This window comes from Carassius gibelio, chromosome B24 (assembly GCF_023724105.1).
Source record: "Carassius gibelio isolate Cgi1373 ecotype wild population from Czech Republic chromosome B24, carGib1.2-hapl.c, whole genome shotgun sequence".
Classification (NCBI taxonomy): domain Eukaryota; kingdom Metazoa; phylum Chordata; class Actinopteri; order Cypriniformes; family Cyprinidae; genus Carassius; species Carassius gibelio.
Window position 1 is genome coordinate 13,171,048 of NC_068419.1, and position 21,224 is coordinate 13,192,271.

At 35.8% G+C, this 21,224-nt stretch overlaps 1 protein-coding gene across 3 annotated transcripts in view; it reads right to left on the reverse strand.

Annotated features, from left to right (window-relative positions):
• Positions 1-19,343, reverse strand: part of LOC128013632 (docking protein 6) — a 111,963-nt gene extending 92,620 nt beyond the window's left edge. Inside the window, exon 1 of one of the 3 annotated variants that reach the window (XM_052596745.1) lies at positions 19,070-19,340. In XM_052596745.1, coding sequence (XP_052452705.1) covers positions 19,070-19,135 — 66 coding nt within the window. In that variant the 5' untranslated portion in view covers positions 19,136-19,340. Of the gene's footprint in view, positions 1-19,069 lie in introns of all 3 variants that reach the window. The other 2 variants (XM_052596747.1, XM_052596746.1) reach the window with 2 other exon arrangements.
• Positions 19,344-21,224: the final 1,881 nt, after the last annotated feature.

Below are 21,224 nucleotides of genomic sequence, written 5' to 3' on the forward strand. Positions count from 1 at the left end.
CCCCAGTAGCAAGTAATCACAGTGTAGTGCCGGCTCATTTCCCATGCACGGACGCTCTTTAATAAAATATCCATGGGCTCCCACCCAAGTCCAGAAATCTAATATGGAGTTAATGACATACGCCAAAGTGGCACACACACCAGTGGCATGCGATCGACTTTTGAAATGAAGAGGCAAAGTCCCCTCTATGGGCTTTTTTTTTTAGTCCAATATAAATTCCAGGTTAAAGACTTGGAAAATGGAAAACCACTACACTATTAACAAGCAAATATAATATACGTCTAACCAAACCAACCAACCAAAGATTTTAAAGAAGAATTTTTGGTGCGCTTTTTTTGTTGTTGTTACTACTACTTAACTGTGGTTTGGCTATTATTAATTTTATAATAATAATAATAACAAACAACATTTTATTTGAGTTTGTGGATCAATTTACTTTATTAGACAACTAACCACCTAAGTAAGTGGTTCTCAACCTTTTTTTTTTTTTCCACTGGGCAGCACTCGGTTCAAGTTCAAGTTTCACAGGGCTCAAACCAACCAGATTTATAACATTATATAGCGTAATTATTATTATTATGATATCTAATCGATTACATTTATTGAAATAAATAAATAAACCATTTTACTTACCATTAATAAAACACTTGATGCTGTCGGGAGCTAACCAATTTTGTGATTTCAGCTCGAAAAGGAATAACAGAACAATGAAGATGCGATTGTAAGTTGCAGTCTGTAAGATGCTCACGGAAGCATGACTTGACACACGACATTGCAGAAAATGTGCATTTAATCAGTAGAATAAGGGTGTCTGAAAATCTTCAAGTGAGTGGCGGTGGCAAACTGAGAGTATTTACACATTTAATTTTTTTCTCCCTTAATAACAAATTTCTTCATTCGGATGCTCAATTTTACCAAACTAATGGCTGCAGATGACTATTTGAATTGAATTCTGCCAAAGCACGCACTTGTACGTGTTAAATGCATAACATTAATTATTAATAATGTGAGTACAGGTCTGCTCAGGTCTGAAAACAATATGTAAATCTAAATTATTATACATAAAAACATTATAGCTTATATTTGTTTAGTACATTTTTTAATTAATGTAAAAACTAAAAATGAATTATAAAAACTGAAAGTGTTTTTTTTTCTTAATTGTGTTCAGCATGGTGTCACATTTGAATGTGTGCCAATGCACACTGGCATGCAATTATTGCATCCAGTTGCTGCTGATCACAGCGTGAGTATAAGAAGGCAGTAGGGGTGCACAATAAATATCGTCCGATAATAAATGCATGATTTCACATAGAGCAGCTGTTACTAACGGAGCCATTGTTAACTGACTAGCTGTGCAAATCCACGTTTATTAACAGCGTTTATTTGCGCAGCTAGTCAGTTAACAACGGCTCCATGTATTAACAGTTGCTCTATGTGAAATCAAGCACCTGATGGAATTTACCGCTGATTAGAGAACCGGCTTTACTGACGAGATGCACATTAATTATCGGACAATATTTATCGTTCACCCCTAGAAGGCAGCAGGTGCAATGCATACCAGGTTTTCACTTAGGAGCCGAGCCAGAGGCCCGGCAGGTCAGCGGCGGTACAGCAACCATGGCGACGGTACGTGGCGTCTCTGTTCCCTCCTTCAGGGAATGAGGGTTACCATTTGTAACCAAGACGTTCCCTTTCAGTCGGTCACTCTCGATGCCACGTCGGTGACTGACGCAAAATGGGATCTACCAAAGCACCATGGGTGCTGCCTCTTCCAGTGCCCTGTGGGAGCTGCCTGCACCCCTATTAGGTTTAGGCCGCCCTCCTCGGGACACGGCCATAAAGCCAGTGCTGGAGCAGTCTCATATGTAACAGGCCGAGCGGTGTAAGTGCCGCCTCAGCCACCATATGCCCCAAGAGCCTGAGGATTCAGTGGGACCGCTGTCCTGCCCTGAACGTATTCAAGCAGGATAGCACCGACCGCACACTTTTCTCTGTGAATCCAACTCTATACCGAGAAAAGAGATCTCTGCTTCGGCCTCTGCCCCAACAGGCTCAGGTGCCGGAGCACCAAATCCCTGTGCTCACACGATCCCGAGATTGTGCTAGTATCAGCCATTTGTCTAGATAGTTGAGAATGCGAACACCCTGCTCTCTGAGGGGAACAAGAGCTGCCTCCATGATGACACGGGGAGACAGGGACAGCCCGAAGGGCAGGACCTTGTACTGATATGCCTGTCCTTCGAACACAGACCACAGAAGAGGTCTGTGGCGCGGAAGGATGGATACATTAAAGTGCACATCCTTCAGGGTGATCGCTGCAAACCAATCTTGGGGACTTCTTGAATGGAAGCCGGTGAAGGGCCGATTCAAACTTGCAGATCCAAGACCGGTCGTAACCCACTGCCTTTCTTGAGTACAATAAAGTAAGGGCTGTATAAACCCATCTTCATATCAGCTGGAGGGACCGGCTCTATCGTGTCCTTCGCTAGTAGTACTGCGATATCTTCCCACAAAACAGGGGCATCGGACACTTTAACTGTAGTGAAGCGGATACCGCTGAACTTGGGAGGGCACCGGGTGAACTGAATCACATAGCCGAGGCTGATGGTCCGTATAAGCCTGCAAGACGGGCTGGGTAGCGCTGACCAGGCACTTAAAAACCGTACAAGCGGGACCAGTGGAACCACTAAAATGTCCCCTTTGTGTCCCAGTGTTATTTTAGCTTTGTTTATATAATATGATATTTTTTTATGATTATTTATTTTAGCATTTCAAAATTTTTAGCTTTAATAATTACTTTTTTCTGTTCAGCTTTGGAAATGTTAGTACTTTGACTTAAACTTATTTTCATTTCAGTAATTAATTTCAACCAAATTAACCAGCTTAATTAACCAAAAATTTTTCAGCTTAATTTGTCACTTATACTTATTTATTGTTCATAAAGAAAGAAATGTTTATTATACTTTTTTATTACTTTTTCTAAATTCTATTTTTAAACAGAATTGCCTTCCCTACCTCCTATAGGAGAAAACACTGCTGACACAAACACAAATACACACACACACACACACACACACACACACACAGATCCACACACTTTCACATATCAAAGAGACGCACATACACACAACCAAACAAGGTCATGCTGTGTCAGCATAGGGCTAATCCAAAGCCTAGCCTTTCAAAGATCTGCATGGATGATAACACTGCCAGTAAGAACCAGTGTCCAGCATAGCACAGGAGGGGCAGAGAGAGACATTCTTGGCTTATAGCATTAGCATAACACTCTATTTACTTATTCCTCTTGCACAAATTTGGTCCAGCAGAACACCTATGCTGCTTTCCCTGTTTCTGCGGCCAACAGATCTGAGAGCTGCGGGAGGAAATGGAATTCAGGTGACATTCAGCAGGTGCTGATGACTCACAAACATTTGGGTTATCAGAGCCGCCACATCCTTGTTCGGTATCAGGAATAGAAAGTTCGGTAATACATTTCATATATTCTGTCTATAGCGCTAAATATACTATAGAATGAAGCTGTTGTTATCAATGTCAAGGTATCTTCTTTAACATCAGTTGCTTAATTTAAAGTCTGAATAATTAACACTTCTCATATTGTGCGTTCTAACACATAAGGCATCGTTTCATTCAGGTGCAAGGAGAAAGAGAAGGGGAGAGAGAAAACTCCACATGGAGCATGTAGGTCACTCTAACCTTTCATGAAGAACATTAGTTAAAATGTCAGGTTTGAAGCAGGTCTAACCGCCTGCCTGAGCTCTGCACATACTACTAGTACATTACCAAAATAGCTGCAAAATAATGTTGAAACAATATGTAGGTCAAGTTTTCTCATCTTACAGTGAAGCAGTAGCAACTGGGATTATTTGGATACTAAAAACCTCCATATACAAACATCAAAATCTACAGTAATTAACTATTAAGGTTAGAGGTTTTTCGGCTATTTTCTTTTTTTTTTATTCAATACCACACCTTAAATAAATGCAGCTCCCGGCTGCATTTATTTTATCAAATAATACTGTTAAATATTATTACAATTTAAATGAACTGTTGTGCTGGTCAATACTTTTGTAGAAATCATTGACAGGGCCACAGAATAAACATGTTTTATGTGTTTTATTTAAATTATTTATTTTACATTATAACTTTTTAATCATACTGACATGTTTATGTCTCATCTTTTCTTGACTTTATCAGCATTTTAATCAATCTTGTAGATGACCTGGGAATGAAGGTTCACTTAAAGTGGGAGCTAAATGTCTTTTCCAACTTGAAATATACAGTCATGCGTTGTTTATTACACAAAATCTGTACCAATATCATGGACCATAAGCAACACTTGGCCCCTGAGTATAGTTTGGGGTCCTCCTCAATGCATCCTGTAAATGTTGTCATACTTTCTTAAAAATAAAGGTGCTTCATGATACCATAGAACCTTTTTTTCCTGTTTAAATGGTTTCATAAAGAACCTTTAACATTTGAAGACAATAACAGATTATGAAAAGGTCAGAAAGAGATTGTTCTTCAAAGAGCCTTTGACCTAATGGTTCTTTGTGGAACCAAAATTGTTCTGTGAAGAACCTTTTAAGCTCCTTCACACTTTCAGTCTGTTTTTCTTAATTAGTAAAATTAAATTTTATAGGAGTTGAATCATGTAGACAACAGGTTAAGTAAAATTATTAAAATTCAATAGCTCATAAATATAGCAAAATGCTCCTCTTTATAGTTATTTTTCTAGCTGACTGATGATGGACACTGAAAGGCTACTGAGGTTAATATTACGTTGCAATGTTTACAAGCTTTACACGTTTTCTGCAGTTTGAAAGTGTTGTACTGTAGAATCTCTTATAAAAAAAGCCTACCTTTTGATATTAATTCATGTTCATTATGTACTCTAGTAGTAAAGAGCAAGGTATGATAGGTTCACGTGCTGCTTGAACTGAGGCACTACTCGCGATCGCGCATGCTGCATTAGGGACCGTTCACATGTCAAGTCTTTTGCGCGGTCATGTTCGTTATTTCAAATGTACGCATGCGGTATGCGCGCGTGCTCATAATGGAAGCGACGCGCTCATTTTTTTCCAGGCGCGTCCGCACCGCATCGAGTTTAAAACATCTCAACTTTTCAGAATCCCGCAAGCTTACCGCAGGTCATGTGACAAGAACCATTTGGAATAATTTTAAAGCTGATACTTTGTAAATTAAAAAGTAACAAAGCACAAAGCTTTTTGCGATTACTGGACGGCAAGTGCACTCCAAATAATGAAGTTCATGCATTAACAGAACACAGCATGGACTAAGATCTTGTTAAGAAGAAGCCTTATGATTATAAACGAGAATTGCCAATATCCACACAGATGACAGCTTTACCTGTTGTAGTTTGTTCAAGTTATGAACGAAATAGACGCTGTTTTTCTGCACTTTCTCTCCATCATTTCTCTCTCTCGCGCGTTTATCAGGTGTTTGTCAGCGCTGCTGAAACAATGCAAATTTGTCCTTGTTGTGATCCAATAGCAAGACAATGACAGACAAATTAAATTCACGTCATTATTCGCTGATAATTTTCCTCTTCATCCAGCCTGGATTTTGTAAAAGAATCATTCAGAATGAATCATCTTGGAGAACTGTGATCAACAATCAAAGATCTGATTCAGTGATTTGTTCATGAAATGGCCAGTGCAGTTTCTAAATACTAAAAGATAAAAATAAAAAAATTGTGTCAGTCCAAACATTCAATGCCACAAACCTCTTAAACTTTCCAGTCACTAGCTCTTTTTCAGAAGCATTCATTGTAGCGATCTGGGAACTTGTGAACACCACTCTGCTTCCACTTCCTTTGTGCTTCTGAAACTGAATAGAAGTCAGCCAATCAGACTGCAACTGCCGACTACAGGCAGTTCTAGTTATTTTTGTGCACAAGATGCATCAGACAGTCTGTGAACAGTCTGTGGGTGTGCCGTCTGAGACTATAAGCCGGATAACTACCATACTCTCATCCCATCTCTCTAATGGAGGATTTCATTTTTTAAATCATGTATGGTTGCTTGCCTATGGATTTTTTTCGTCTTTTATCCACTGCTTCCATTATGGGGCTCTAATACAGTAGAAAAGCTTGCAATCCACAAAGCTGCCTAGGGACAAATACAGCCCAGGAAACACTATGTTTTGCACAGAACTGTCAAGCTGGATGATCTTTATGCCACGATAAAATATAAACAAGTGAATAATCAAGCAAACAAACATGCCAACTCGATTCAAGACATTTTTAGAGATGCACATAACTCGCATGAATGACCAGAGGATGGGACACACACAGGATTTGGCCAGTTCCAGTGAACACTGTTGGTTGAATTGTCAATTATCAAGTGGAAGCTACAGCAAACCACCCAGAAACCTCTAGAAAAGGTCATCTGTCAAAGCCCTCCAACCGAACGAGAAGGAGGTTTATGAGAGATGCCACAGAGAGGCCAACAATCACTTTGAAGGAGCTAAAGAGTTCAGTAGCTGAGGAGGAAGTGAAGGTGCAGCGATCAAACATATCAAGCACTCTGCATAGCACTGGGAGGGCGGAAACAAATGAACCCATTCCTCCAAAAGAAATTAAATGCATGGCAGCATGTCTAGACTTTGACAGAATGCATAATAATGACTCGCATGCAGTGTCTGAAAAGATGTAGTTGGATCACAAAGGTCAAATTATGGTTCTCTACATTTATATATTTTTGCTTTGATATTTTATGTAGCTGAAAATTAATTTGTGTGTTGACAGTGTGCTGTCAGTTCGTTTGTATAAAAAAATACATTACATTTACACGAAATAAAGGCATGTTTTGTAAGATAACAGCTTCTCAAATATTTTTGCACAGTTTTTTGGGAGAAAGCAAATGTTTTGCGAGACATTAAAGTGGATATAAAAGCTCTACAAATTATATAATAACCTTGTCAGGAAACAGAAAGTTTCTTGGGTGAATAAAAAAAAAAGGCGAGTGAAAACAATGTTTCTGGGGCAACGCAAAAGCATTTAAATATAATTTGACATCCATTTCATATTTATTCTTAGGGGCTCTGCACACAAATAGCTATTTCTAAACAATAATTTTTTTACCATTTTTTACAGGTGTGGAAATTATTTTCGAAAAATGGGTGTTTTATTTACCCTCAAACTGTGGTAGCAGGTGTATTGACTTTCTTCTTCCGTCTTATTAGAAAATGTCCTGGCTTTTAAAAACTTTATAATGGCAGTAAATGGGTGTCAAAATCCTGAATCCCAAAAAAGTGAATCCCACCATCATAAAAAGTACTCCACATAGCTTTAAAGGGTAAAGGCCTTCTGAAGTGAAGCGATGTGTTTGTCTACGATAAATATTTAGATTTAAAACTTTATAAACCATAATTCCTAGCTTCCACTAACTGTCGTACACACGTTCATGAAAGAGTGGTGTTCTAGTGGATGTTGCAGGACGTAGAAGTGACAACCGCAGAAGCAGAGAGGAGAGAGCAAAACATGTCAGAGAATGTCGATATAATCCAAAAGAAGACTGGTTTTTCTTTGCTGTAAACGAAACTTGGTTCTCATGAGATTAGTGTATTCTCACCTGAGCTCAAGTTATGCCTACTTCCTACATCATCTGCTGGAACACCACTATCTCATGAATGCATAAACAACAGTAAACGGAAGCTGGTAGATATTACAGTTTATAAAGTTTTAAATATCAGGCATGTGATCAGCTTGAGACAAAAATAAAGAAGGAAAATCTGACCACGCCCCGATTCAAGCCCACAAGCCACGCCCCCATCACTTGTTATTAAAAATATATTTTAGCACATTAAAGGATGTTATGTTGTAATAATATATACTTTTGTCGCGTAAAAACATTTAAACATGTAACACGTTTCAATGCTGAACTTTTCACAGTTTATTTAGATAATAGCTTAAGGCCATTTGCGCAATTTCAATCATCATTTTAGGTAAACTATCCCTTTAAGACCAATTATTTAGTCAAACTACTAATCGGTTATATTGTTTTGCAGATCCCGACCTGAAACTGAAGTGATTTTGTCAAGGATATTTCCTTACATAAAAATTCTATACACAAGTCACTTTTTTTTTGCCAGTGTTTTGATTATAACTCAATAGAATGAGGGTTTGTAATACAGCAAAATAAGACAATTGGTTTACAGTCCTTGTATTTTCAAAGGCTCTGTAAGTTATTCATGAGCAAAGCTCTATCTTATTTAGACACATGGTTGAAAAACTCAAGGATGCTTTGATTTTCTGTCACTTTAACTTGTTTACCTTCACGCCACCGTGACAACCATCTCCCACATGACAACACGATCAGTGGAGAATAATGAAGTGCAGTTTGGAGACACTGTTGGTTTGCTATTTTTGGACTAATCGCCAAGGCTAAGCACGTGCACCCAAGCACCTGCATTGGTAAACAACCGATATTAATGCAGGGATATTGTCTGAAGACTGTTCCAAGAAATCACTGAGGTCCTTTCAAAAACTCAGGTGCATATATATTAATTCATCTAAGAGTATGAAACCTATGTGACACAGATTAACGGAGACCTGAAGCACTTAAATGCACCAGCGCACACGGAAAATAGCTATTCTGTGTCATTACATGCTTATTTTTATTCTCGCTTTTCTCTGAAAGAATTAAGTTGATCTATGATTCAGGATAACCCATGCATAACAGTGGCTGACTAAAAGAGATCATTCACTGCAATCATTCAATTGTCATGAATAGAGGACTCCGGTCAGAAATCTGAAGTAAAAAGGTCACCCAGACCTGAAAGTAAGCTTTTATCAAGAAGAACTGCAGTAGCCTACAAATTCACAATCTTATATGAATCTCCATTACTGGGAATATATTTCATCATATTCATGACATATAATTTTGTTCCAGGCAATGTTCCCATAAATTACATGTTGTCTTTACTGTCCAGGCCATTTGTCTTCCCTGCATCTCCTACCATTGCCAATAAATTTATCTGGAAAAAATGTTTTTGCCAAAATGAAAATTGTGCCTAATAAAAGGCTAAATCCATTCTACTGTGCGATAAAACGCTTTATATTCATCAAAAACTGAATCGTTTTTGGCTCGGCAGCCATCTCTTTGCTCATTATAGTCTATTGCTCTTATATGCGGGAGACAGCTATTTATCAACATAATGCTTACGGTCGCTCATATATGTGCGAGGGACTGTTCATCGTTCTGGCAGATATGACAAAGCAGAATGGGCAACCATTAGGTAAACACTGGATTTGATGGTACTGAGCAGGCACCAAATCACCAAATAAGCCTGTGAAGGACCTGAAAAAAAATAATCACAAACTTCATTTCTGCTTGTAAATAACTCATTTTAAATGGCCGGACAACACTTCACTTTTGGACCTCTGCTAAGCCTTAGCTTTAGAGAAATTTCAAACAGAAGACTGCCAGCGTTATGGATTCATGAAAAGCTGTTTGCATAACTTACTGCAGGGATCAGGTGCTTAGTGAGTGGCTCTCCAATTAAAACAGAGCATGAAAACTCCCACGTACACACTCAGTCAGCTAAACTACACTTTGCTAAACTGAGTTTTGCACTTGGTGCAAGATACAAACCGTGCCAGCCTTCTGCTGTTGATGATGAAGGTTTGTTTTTAATTTAGTTTGGTACAAAATAGAATAAAGACGATATGACAATGATGACAATTAAACCGCAAATTAAAACATACAGTTAAAAATAATATGACAAAAATCAATCTCCAGTACAACGTTGCCATTTTTTTGACACAAGCTTTGGAGATTAAGCATCAAACTTCAATTAAAGAAAGAAAAATCATATTTCGTATAAAAATAATAAGACATGACAATATAAAATAATTTTAGTCACAACAACTAAATGAACTGCAATAAAAATAAATCACTGGTCTTCTGCATTTTATCTTGCAAAACATATTTAAATAAACTTTGAAACAGTCCGGAGGCACACAGTGTCCTTATAATGGGGGTCATAACTGCACATAACTGTACACGGTCTATGAAATTATTGGAAAAAGAATAAAGTCTCGCTATACTATGGATTGTGGTTTATCTGTGGGTACAAAGTAGCATGAAAAACACATTTTCGTTTCTGGCAGAGAAAAGCAAGATAGCATGTCCACATAGCAAATTCTCAGAGGCCTGAAGCATCAAGAACTTTCACAGCTTGAGAGAGAGGGAGAAAAAAAAAAGTGATAGAAGAGTGAAATAAAATTGCCCTGCGGAAAACAAAACCCCAAAAGTGTGTTCAATGAGCCATGCTAGGCTGACTGGGGCTGAGCTGGCCAGACTGGGTGCTGTTGCTTTAGACCAAAGCACATGCTGTACTGTGCTCAGAGACACTAGACAGCAAAATGACTAGATATGAGCAAGACCCAGGAGACACAGATATGATTAATGCATGCCAAATGATTAGACGAAACAGTGGCTGAGTAAATGGACCTATGGTACCTTCATTCAGAGGTGAAAATTTTCCATACAAATTGAAAGAGTCTCTGAAGACTGGAACCAGACAACTTTGTTTCACACAGTATCTCATTAAGTAAGACTTGGCTACATCATCATCTTTTCTCTAAAATGTTTTCTGAAAATATATGATACAGCATTCAGATTAGGACAGATAGGACTGGTAAATTGTGATAGTCAACGCTGGCAGAGTGGGGAACAATAATAAAAAAAAGAGACCTATCTTAGCTGTTTTGCTTAAAGTGTATTCTATATTCAAAAGGGAAGGTCACTCCCCAACACACATTCAAAGACTTCAAAAAGGATGCAATAAAAAGTATTATTAGCATTAGTTTTAAGCAATAAAGGGACTCCAAATCTACTTTAAACCTGGAAATAAATTTCAAAGTTTTGATTAAAAAAAAATAAAAAAATTTAAACAATTATGATTCTTATTAAAGATTCTGCGTCATCTCTAGGTCAATAATCAAATAAGTACATTTTTGACACTAATGTGGTATTAATAGAAAAAATTTAGTATGACTTACTATATATACACACACACACACACACACACACACACATATATATATAATGTACACATACTTTATAAACACTTTATGGATTGTGGCTTGTATCAAACAATTTATGGTTTGTTTTGACAACCAGTCAATGAGTTATCAGGATTATTGTACACTAATATAAATTTCAATTTAAATATATGACTTTATATATCACTACACCACTTTTATAATACTTTTATGATGGGGCTTTTTTGTCATTTTCGAGCTTGACATCTTTAGTTCTTTAATTCACTTTCATTATACAGAAAAAAAAAATGGCCAGGGTATTCTTCAAAAACGTAATCTTTTGAGTTCTACAAAAGAAAGGGCTTAAAAAGACACGAGGGCGAGTTAATATTGACAGACTCTTTGGGCGAACCGTTCCTTCCTAACATGAAAAGGTGACAAGCTTCAGTCTAGCAGTCTGCACTCAGCTTCAGAAGTTGTGGAAGGCTAAAATCAAAGATGAAGAGCTCTTTTCAGATTCAACATGTGCAATTTGACTTTCCAGTTTGATGACCGGCTAAATGGCAGCACTCAAACCACCTTGAATTAAAAACTTTTGTCTGTCATCAGCAGGAGACTGTAAAGCTTTCTCACACTTTTGCCCTCTGGCTATGTCTAGATTATTTAACTTCTAGACAGTATGAAGTATGAAAACTGTATAAAATACACACAAATTACTGTTGTGATACAAAACGCTTCCAAAGCCTGATAAAATGAGTGAACGGGAACATTACATGGATAAACAGCTGAGACTCATTCAACACTGAAGAATCTACACAATCAGTAATGTTATACACATCCATGACAGCTAATAGTAATGTTTGCTCCTGATCAAAACAAAAGTGTGTTTCATAATTAAAAACAGCAGGGATCGATGATGTGAAATGTTGGAGTGAAGACCGAGAGGAGATTTATCTGTGAGAGAAATGGCACAATGGTGCAGCATTATTCACTCTGAATAACATTTGCCGCTTCTGCTGCTGTGAGGGGCAATTCATCAGCCCTAATAGGAGCCTCCAATTTGTCTTCCGCTCTTTGTTTGAATCAATTTGATGAAGGCTGGATAAACAGTATTAGCATGAACATGAAAACAGAGAATCTGTATGAATACGACACAGTAATGTGAAACGTAGCTGTGTGCGCACAAGAGACACTATAGAATAAATTACTCAAAACTACTGTCAAATAATCATCATTCACACATCAATGCTCACAAAAGAGTGGATGTGAACATTAGGTTTAGCACATAGCTGAAATAATATATTTGCAAAATGTCAGTTTGAATGTACAAGGTACAGTGCCGTATTTTTCGGAGTATAAGTCCAAAAATACGTCATTATGAGGAAAAAACATATATAAGTCGGACTGGACTATAAGTCGCATTTATTTAGACCCAAGAACCGAGAGAAAACATTAGCGTCGACAGCCGCGAGAGGGCGATCTATACTGCTCAGTGTAGACTACAGCGCTCTCTGGCGGCTGTAGACGGTAATGTTTTCTCTTGGTTCATTTCTCTCGGTTCATGTCAAATTAATTTTGATAAATAAGTCGCACCTGACTATAAGTCGCAGGACCAGCCAAACTATGAAAAAAGTGTGACTTATAGTCCGGAAAATACGGTATCTACTTTTAATTTTTTTATTTAATTTTTTCTGTGACGCACCACATATTTTCTTAGCATGTTATATATGAAAAATGCAGTTTTCTAAACTGAATTTGGACACTTTCAGTAGGGTCCAAAAGTCTGAGAAAACCTGTGATTCCAAAATGTATTTAAACCTGTAAATAAACAGTATTTTAGGGTTTTCGATATTTTAGAACACTGTAAACAATTACAAAATAAGTCAATTGTGGCAAAGATGTGATATTTACAACAGTTTTGAAAATTAATTAATAAAAGAAAATAATTTAATAAAAAAAATTAACCTAAAACAAAAAAAATTGAATTTCGAACCTTTTATAAACATTGTAAACAATAAAAAAAGATATTCTGCATTATTTTTAGGTCAATAATAAAATAAGTAAATGTGTGACACTGATGTGACATTTACAGGAGTTTTTATTTTATTTTTTATAAACTATTTAAATACAACTTAAAATAATTCACTTTTCAGCTGAAAAAAGTACCTACACTGATTTTTTTTTTTTTTTTTTTAAATTGCTAGCACATTTCAGAAACAATTAAAAAAAGGAATTGCTAATAATACGCTGAATTAAACTATAATTCTGAAGTAGAAAGGGCTTTACTAGTAGACACTTTCATTGTCCAAAACCTTGTGTTAGGATGATCTCTGTCAGACATTAATTTCTGGCATTACTACACTGCCTGTACATAGAGACAGATGACAAAACACAGATCTCATATATGGGTCAAGTACTGGCTTGCAACAACATCTTAAATAAGATTACAGTTCAGCTGGAAGTGCTGAGAGGAAAGGCTGTTTTAAATCGACCACTCCAGGGTAAGCCTGGTTGATTCTCTATGGATTCACAATGCATTATAAGGCTGTTTGTAAGTGTCCTAAACAGTGACTGTCTGGGACAACAAAGACGACATAAACAGATGACATGTGAAATTATCCAAGGTTCAAGAGATTTTGGACATATTTTACATAGAAAAGGCCCTGACTATATGTAAATTAATGTCATCCACGCTCTACTGGTCAGACAGAAATTAAACGGACTGAAATCATCCATCACACAAATAGTTGCAAAAGGCACTGTGCCTAAATTTGTACAGTTTGATCATTTGTATACCATTATAACCGTTATAATGAACCATTGTAGATCATTATATAAACGATTATATTGTGTATATATCGTGGGTATATTTATTGAACTATTATATATCATAAAATTACATGAAAAGTAACTATATTAAGTAAACATATTAAAAGTTTGTGTCTCATTTAAAATAGTGATTTTTGCCAGTCCCGCCTAAGAGGATATTTTCTTTTGAAAGAAATGAATGCTTTTATTCAGCAATGATTAGGGGTGTGAGATTTTAAAATCATAATAATATTATTTTACAATAAGTTTTTTTATTTTTTTTATGTATTTTTTTCTTGATCAAATAATTGTAGCCTTGGTGAGCATAAGAGACTTCTTTGGCGAAACATCAATTTGAAAAACTAATGGAATAGTTGATATAAAAAACTGGATGAGTAATGACTTCTCACTGCTAAATTCTGACAATACTAATATAACACTTGCATTTTATTGCTCTTTTGTTGGTTTTGATTGCTTCTATTGTCTTCATTTGTAAGTCGGTTTGGATAAAAGCATCTGCTAAATGATTAAATTTAATTTAAATCAAAGTGACACAAATAAAACAAATCTCTTCGTAAAAACAAAATATGGCTTTATCTGTGCTCTTTGAAATTAGAGGCAACCACTGGATTTTAATCATGATTCAAACAAAGATGCTGCATACATGCAACATGAGAAGTTTTTCATCTAAATTATACTGTATAATTTAAAAAATCTGAAGCAAACACAGAATGATTTGACTTCAGTTTTGTGAAACTATACATAAAAATATCTGCGTGAAACAGAAACAGCAGACGAGCTGAAAGAGACGCGGATTCACTCTTTGCCAGCAGGTGGCACTTAAAGCATTTCCTTGGTTTCCGCTGTAAACAAAGCAGCGCTGCACTTATGAACTTTAATATGCAATTTACAAAGGCAAGATACCATCTCGACCAAAAAAAATACCATCTAAACTTTTTTAAAGAAAGTAGGTTCCCCTCAGACATATATTCATGTAAATTCCTACCTCAACCGATTTGAATAGTCACATATTTTAATCGTTTTTCAACTGGCTCGCGGTTAATCGTTACATCTCAAAGTTAGATTATTGTAATGCTTTATTGGGTGGTTGTTTTGCACGCTTAAGAAACAAACTACAGCAAGTCCAAAAAGCAGCACCTCGAGTTCTTACTAGAACCAGGAAGTGTGGCCATACTAGCCCGGATCTGTCAACACTGCACGGGCTACCTATTAAACATTGTATAGATTTTAAAATCTTGCTTATTACTTATAAAGCCCTGAATGGTTTAGCACCTCAGAATTTGAACAAACTTTTGTTACATTAAAGTCCTCCACATCCTGTGTGTTCTTAAAAATCGAAAAAAAAAATATTAAAATCAACTGCGGGCAGCAGATCCTTTTCCTATTTAGCTCCTAAATTCTGGAATAACCTACCTAACATTGTTCGAGGGGGAGACACACCCTGTCAGTTTAAATCTAGATTAAAAACCCATCTCTTTAACCTGGCTTACACATAACACACTAACACATTTTTTAAATATTCAAATCTGTTAAGGATTTTTAGCCTGCATTAATTCTGGTTTCTCCCAAGGTTTTTTCTCCATTCTGTCACCGATGGAGTTTTGGTTCCTTTCCGCTGTCGCCTCTGGCTTGCTTAGTTGGGGACACTTAATATCCAGCGATATCATTGACTTGCTTGCACAGATACTATTTAATCTGAACTGAGCTGGATGATACATCACTGAATTAAATGATAAACTGCCTATAACTGACTACTTTTACTAAACTACGGCTTACTATTGTCTTTTTGCATTATTGAGACTATTTTCCTAATGTAGTACAGTTGCTTTGAAACAGTCTGTATTGTTAAAAGCACTGTATATAAATAAAGGTCTCGACTTCTTTCAAAAGCATTAAAATATCATAACAACCCTAAACTTTTGAACTGTAGTGTATATTAATTCATTAAAAATAAAATTAATAAATTAATTAATATTGTTTTGTTTTTTTAATTGTCACAGTCAAGAAGTAAAATCATCTGTATTTCAAGCATTCAACCCTATTACGCATGTGTCATTACATTAAAAAAAAAAAAATATATATATATATATATATATATATATATATATATATATTTGATCCCAAAATAAAAAATAAAAAACTTAATTTAGATGAATAAAACAAATAGGAATGTACACCGCTCATTTAATTTTGACCTTCTTTGGTTATACAAACTACATTTTATGGAGGATCACTGACCATTTATTTAAAAAAGGAGAGAAAAAAAACACTCTACTCTTTTCATGGAAATTGTCAAAATAACTTAATTTGTATAAGTAATTTTTCCCCATTTGCATTACATGTCTAGGTCTCATGAGAAAGAGAGGAAAGGGAAAATAGGAGGAACAGAGAGAGACATCAGAGGGAAACCCTAAGCTGATCCTGCTGTTCAAAACATGATCCTTGCACTAAAAAACGACTGCGCCAGCACTGATGAGACAAGTAGTCTTTCCCTCTAAAGCAGTCTTCAAAGCGGCAGCTGCCTGTTTCATCAGCACAGTTATCAGATGAACAGATTTCACTCAAAATGTTGAAAATGACTGATAAAGACCAGTAATAGAAGCTTTTTAAATAACAGTACAAAGTTTAAACATCAGATTTCTGCTGCTTTTGCTTGGATGGTTATCACTAATATTTATATAATATAAAAAGGTTTGGTTATATTTATACACAGATATGTGTCTAATGGGAAAATGCCAAAGGTGCAGAAGTCTGAGGGTTCAAAGGGCATTACGTCTATGTGAGAAGGTCAGTTAATGTCAGGTGCATTGAACTGTAAATACACATTAAAGGGTTTTACATGGATTTCAAAGCAAATTAAATAACATGCTTTTACACGTTTTTCTTTTTATTCCACATTCATTGTGTTCAATTAATGGCAAATGCCACCATGAAGATACCACACATAAGGGAAAAAGAACGAGAGTGGCTTTATTTCCTCACAGTACTATTAGATAGTAATTCTGCATTCAAGAACAAATGCAGTAGATGTGACATCACTGTGCAGTTTTCTTTATGTGTTTCAATAAGATGTGACCACTACTGTATTTACAGGCTAATGTATATCTGAAATACAGCTGGAAAGTTTATCCAACCAATAAAAATCAACATGCAATATGAAGCCGCACTTCAGATAATGCATTTAGAGTGAGCTCACACTATGGAAGCAATATCTATGGAAATACACTTTAGCTCATATTTGATATCTAGGGGTGAAAACAAACAATTTTGGTCAAACATTCGGAAGACATTGTGTATTGATTAGAACTTTCAGTTATATTTTGTTTCATTGCTACAAAAGTTTCTTGAATTTAAAGACAATTATGACACATCAAAGTTTGACAAAAATTTTCTATTTATAATTTATTGCTAAAAAGGACCTTTCAGAAAACAGTGACAAATATTTTGTCTGTTTATTATTAGTTAATTTGTAAATTATCAGTTAATTTGTAAATTACATTAATGCATATATATATATATATATACATATATATATATATGTGTGTGTGTGTGTGTGTATGTGTGTGTGTGTGTGTGTGTGTGTGTGCGCGCAATAATTTAATATGCAAAAGAAAGATTATTTTCATGTATATACAAAATAAACTTGTTTTTGTTCTTTTAATGGGAGACACTGAAGCCATTTTTTTCATGCACCTGTCAAGTTTGAGATTTTTTTTAAGTGTTTTTCGGACTACTGGAAAGAAAACATCCAAAAGACACTGTTAAGCGTTTCTTTTATAGCACTTTATCTGTTTGTGTCAATAGATTTCAATTACAATACATATTTTTAAGGGCCGTTTTCTCAAAATGAGTTTTTTCTCCATTACTGAGCCATAAATCTCCGCTTCAGTAGCACTTACACACACCAAACTTCACATTTGTATTCCTGCTTATATCCTGAAGGTTTTTACAGAGGGATTTGTTCATATATAATTGCTTGAACATTTTATTCCCCCAAAAATTTTGAAAATATGGTGTTTTCGGTTTCGTGTTGGAAATATATGCAAATAAGTGCATATCTAATTAAATAATGACTCAATTGCATATTAAATCTAACATTTTAGAATACTTGTAATACAAAACATGTTTACAACTATCAGTGTAATCAATCAGCTGGGTAAGGCGATAACTATTAGTTTTTTGTTTTTTTTACCCTATTCACTGCAGAAATAAATAAAAATAAATAAGAAAAAACACAAATGGAGAAATGTATACATTTCTATATTTATTTATTTATTTAATATATTTATATACTAAATAAATTGAGTAATTTTTATATATTTTTATTAATTTTTTTATTTATTTCACAGTAAATTAAAAGAACAAAAAAGTATATATATTATATATATATATATATTGTGTATAATGTGTACATTTGAAATTAATATTGGATTGCACTGTATATTGCACTGCTAGTTAGGGGCGTTTCACCAAAACAAAATTTCCTAAAAAAATCAATTTTGGCCTCTCATCAAACCTCCTAACCTGCTATAAAACTATAATCGGCATGTCGTGCGACTGTGTATGAATGTATCAATCTTTCCTGGTTGGATGAATTCACCTGCTGTATCACACAGCCCTGATGACCTACAGATCTCGCTCTGTTCACAGCTGCAGAATCAGGAGGACAATAAACAGATGATGCTGCATCTGGACACTTGACTAATGTGTCTTCTCATATATAGGCAAAGAAACTACTGAAGACAGCAGATTCTTGATTAACTTTTTCAAATGTAATAACCAATTATTCGTCTTAACAGATATAAAAGTCTATTACAACTTTGATAATAAAACATAGGTTATTTAAAGGCATGCATAAATAATATTGCCTAAAGCAAATACCTACTCTGTTTATGGTTAAAAAAAAAAAAAAAAAAAAAACTAATTTTAAACAACCAACATTTGCATAAAGCACAAGAAATAAGCCAAAGCAATTATTATCGTTATTGTTTAATAATTATCTACCTGTTCAGATCAGAGCATTTTAAGCTATAGATACTGAATAATAGATATATTCTGAAAAATAAATAACTGGCCGTTAAGAAAAAACTTAAAGTAGCATGAGTTGCTCGTGCACGTTGATAAAGTGTTCTTGATCAAGCCCTTTTAAATAGAGATGCCCTAAAATGACAGCGCACACAGTAACGTCCAGCAGATGCTGACTATACTCACCCCCAGTTTCTTACTCCGAATCCTCACGTAGCCCTGCTTCACTATATCGTTGAAGTTTGAAGCCATCCTAACAGCCTCTCTGTCCTCTTCCCCGTCTCGGCTGCGAGTCCTCTCAGAAGTCAGTGCGACATTCAGTCCTCAAGCAGCCTCTGCCTCAGTTCCACTGCCGCTGCTACTGCTGCTGCCGCTGCTCGGTTAACCGGCGAGAACCGCGCGCACATTCCACCCGAGTGGGGAGACAGCGCGCGCGTCAGATGATTTAATTCAGCGAAGAGAGCAGCTTCCTGGAATGCACCATGAGAGGACTGTCAGAGGGGTGGACGGATACAACTGCTCACTTGCTTAAAATGGAATCAAAAATAAAATAATGAATTTATTTATGAATGAATGAATGAATGAATGATATTGTGGGTTTAAGTTTTTGGGAATATGTTATTTCATTACACACAGACACATTAAATGTTCTTTAGATGTTGGAATCAAAAATTAACAGCTGTAAGATGCAAGTCCAAAAATAATATAATATCATGGTGATGATGATAACAATAATAATGAAATAAAATAAAAACTTAATTATGATAATTATTATCAATATCAATCTTCCTTAAAGGCTTCTAGTCTGTGTGTGTGTGATTTATTGTGGACTGACACACACACATAATTAGAAATAAATAAATATTGCGATATTTCAGTATTAAGAGGTGTGTGTGTGTGTGTGTGTAATTTATTGTGGACTGACACATGCACATAATTAGAAATAAATAAATATTGTGATATTTCAGTATTAAGAGGTTTTGGGACTACATTTAATTTTAATATACTTTTTTACAGCTGTATATCCTAGGTAATATACAAAGAAACAAAAAAGTTAAATCTGCTAACATTTCATTGTAAATTAAATATGTAGCATATTACTCATTCATTCATTAATTTAACATGTTTTACAAGAATTGGATTTGGGATTTAATCGGATGCCCATTATCCACAAGTTGATTCTTTAGGGTCTAAATGAAAAGTTTATACCATACTTTGGTTAAAATTGAGCAATGGTAATGTAAAACAAGACCCTTTTAACCTTGTCAAAAACAACTCACAGCAACTCCTGTGAGTGCATGTCCATTTAAATGCTAATGAGCTCTGCTCACCCTGCCCCTCTCTTCTGTGGAGTGACGCTCAGTTCTGTGGGAGACTGTAAAGGCCCTGTCCCAAATGGCGCACTTCATGTGGACTTAAATTTTGCGTGCTCGCCAAGTCTACAAGTCCATAGGCCGTCCCATTCAGCATTTTAATGCTCTGAAGTGTACTCAGCGGCGCCCCCTTTGTAACCTTGAAGCGGTCTTCCACAAAGCCTGCACAGATGCAGGCTCCACACTTTAACTACCCAGGAATCCTTGCAAAATGCCAATCAGAGACAACGTATGGGAGGAGATTTCGCTCAAGAGCAATTGATGACATTGCTGAGAAGTAAATATTTAAGTATAGGTATCATTACGGTTTTTATGACCTAGGTGCACATTTTACCAGTTGTTACCTACAGTTTATACAAACATTATGGTCATCTACCAGTGGTTGATATCTCAAACATAAAAATAGCGCGTTGAATAATACGATCGAATTATGATTCATTAAATAAATAGAACCGAATGTCAGGGCTTTACTGAAGTCAAATGTAAACCGAGTATTTATATTTAAAACTGTAAATTCATCTGAAACTCACGCACATGTTTATGTGTTAAAATTGTAATCTTAATTTAAATGGAACATTATGTATTATTACAACTGTATACATTATTTAAAGAAGCATGTAAATATTGTCTAATGCCCAGGTGCCATAAGCAAAAGGAACCAGACCAGACCAGAGCGTTATTTCCGGCGTGACGATCGAGTCTGTCCCAAAAATACCTTTCAATGCGCCCTCGTGGACTTGCGCCAAGGGCCCTATAGGTCTGCACTACATGACGTCACCAAAGTGTGGACTCTGAGGAATACATTTGGGAGAGGGCCAAACTTTCTTTAAAAAAAGAAAGATGGCGACGGTTGCCTCCACCCACTTTTGGCTTCAGAAACGCTCTTCTGAAATCTATGGGTGACATCACGGACACTACGTCCATGTTTTTATACAGTCTGGCTTTAATTCATTGTGAAACTTGCTAAC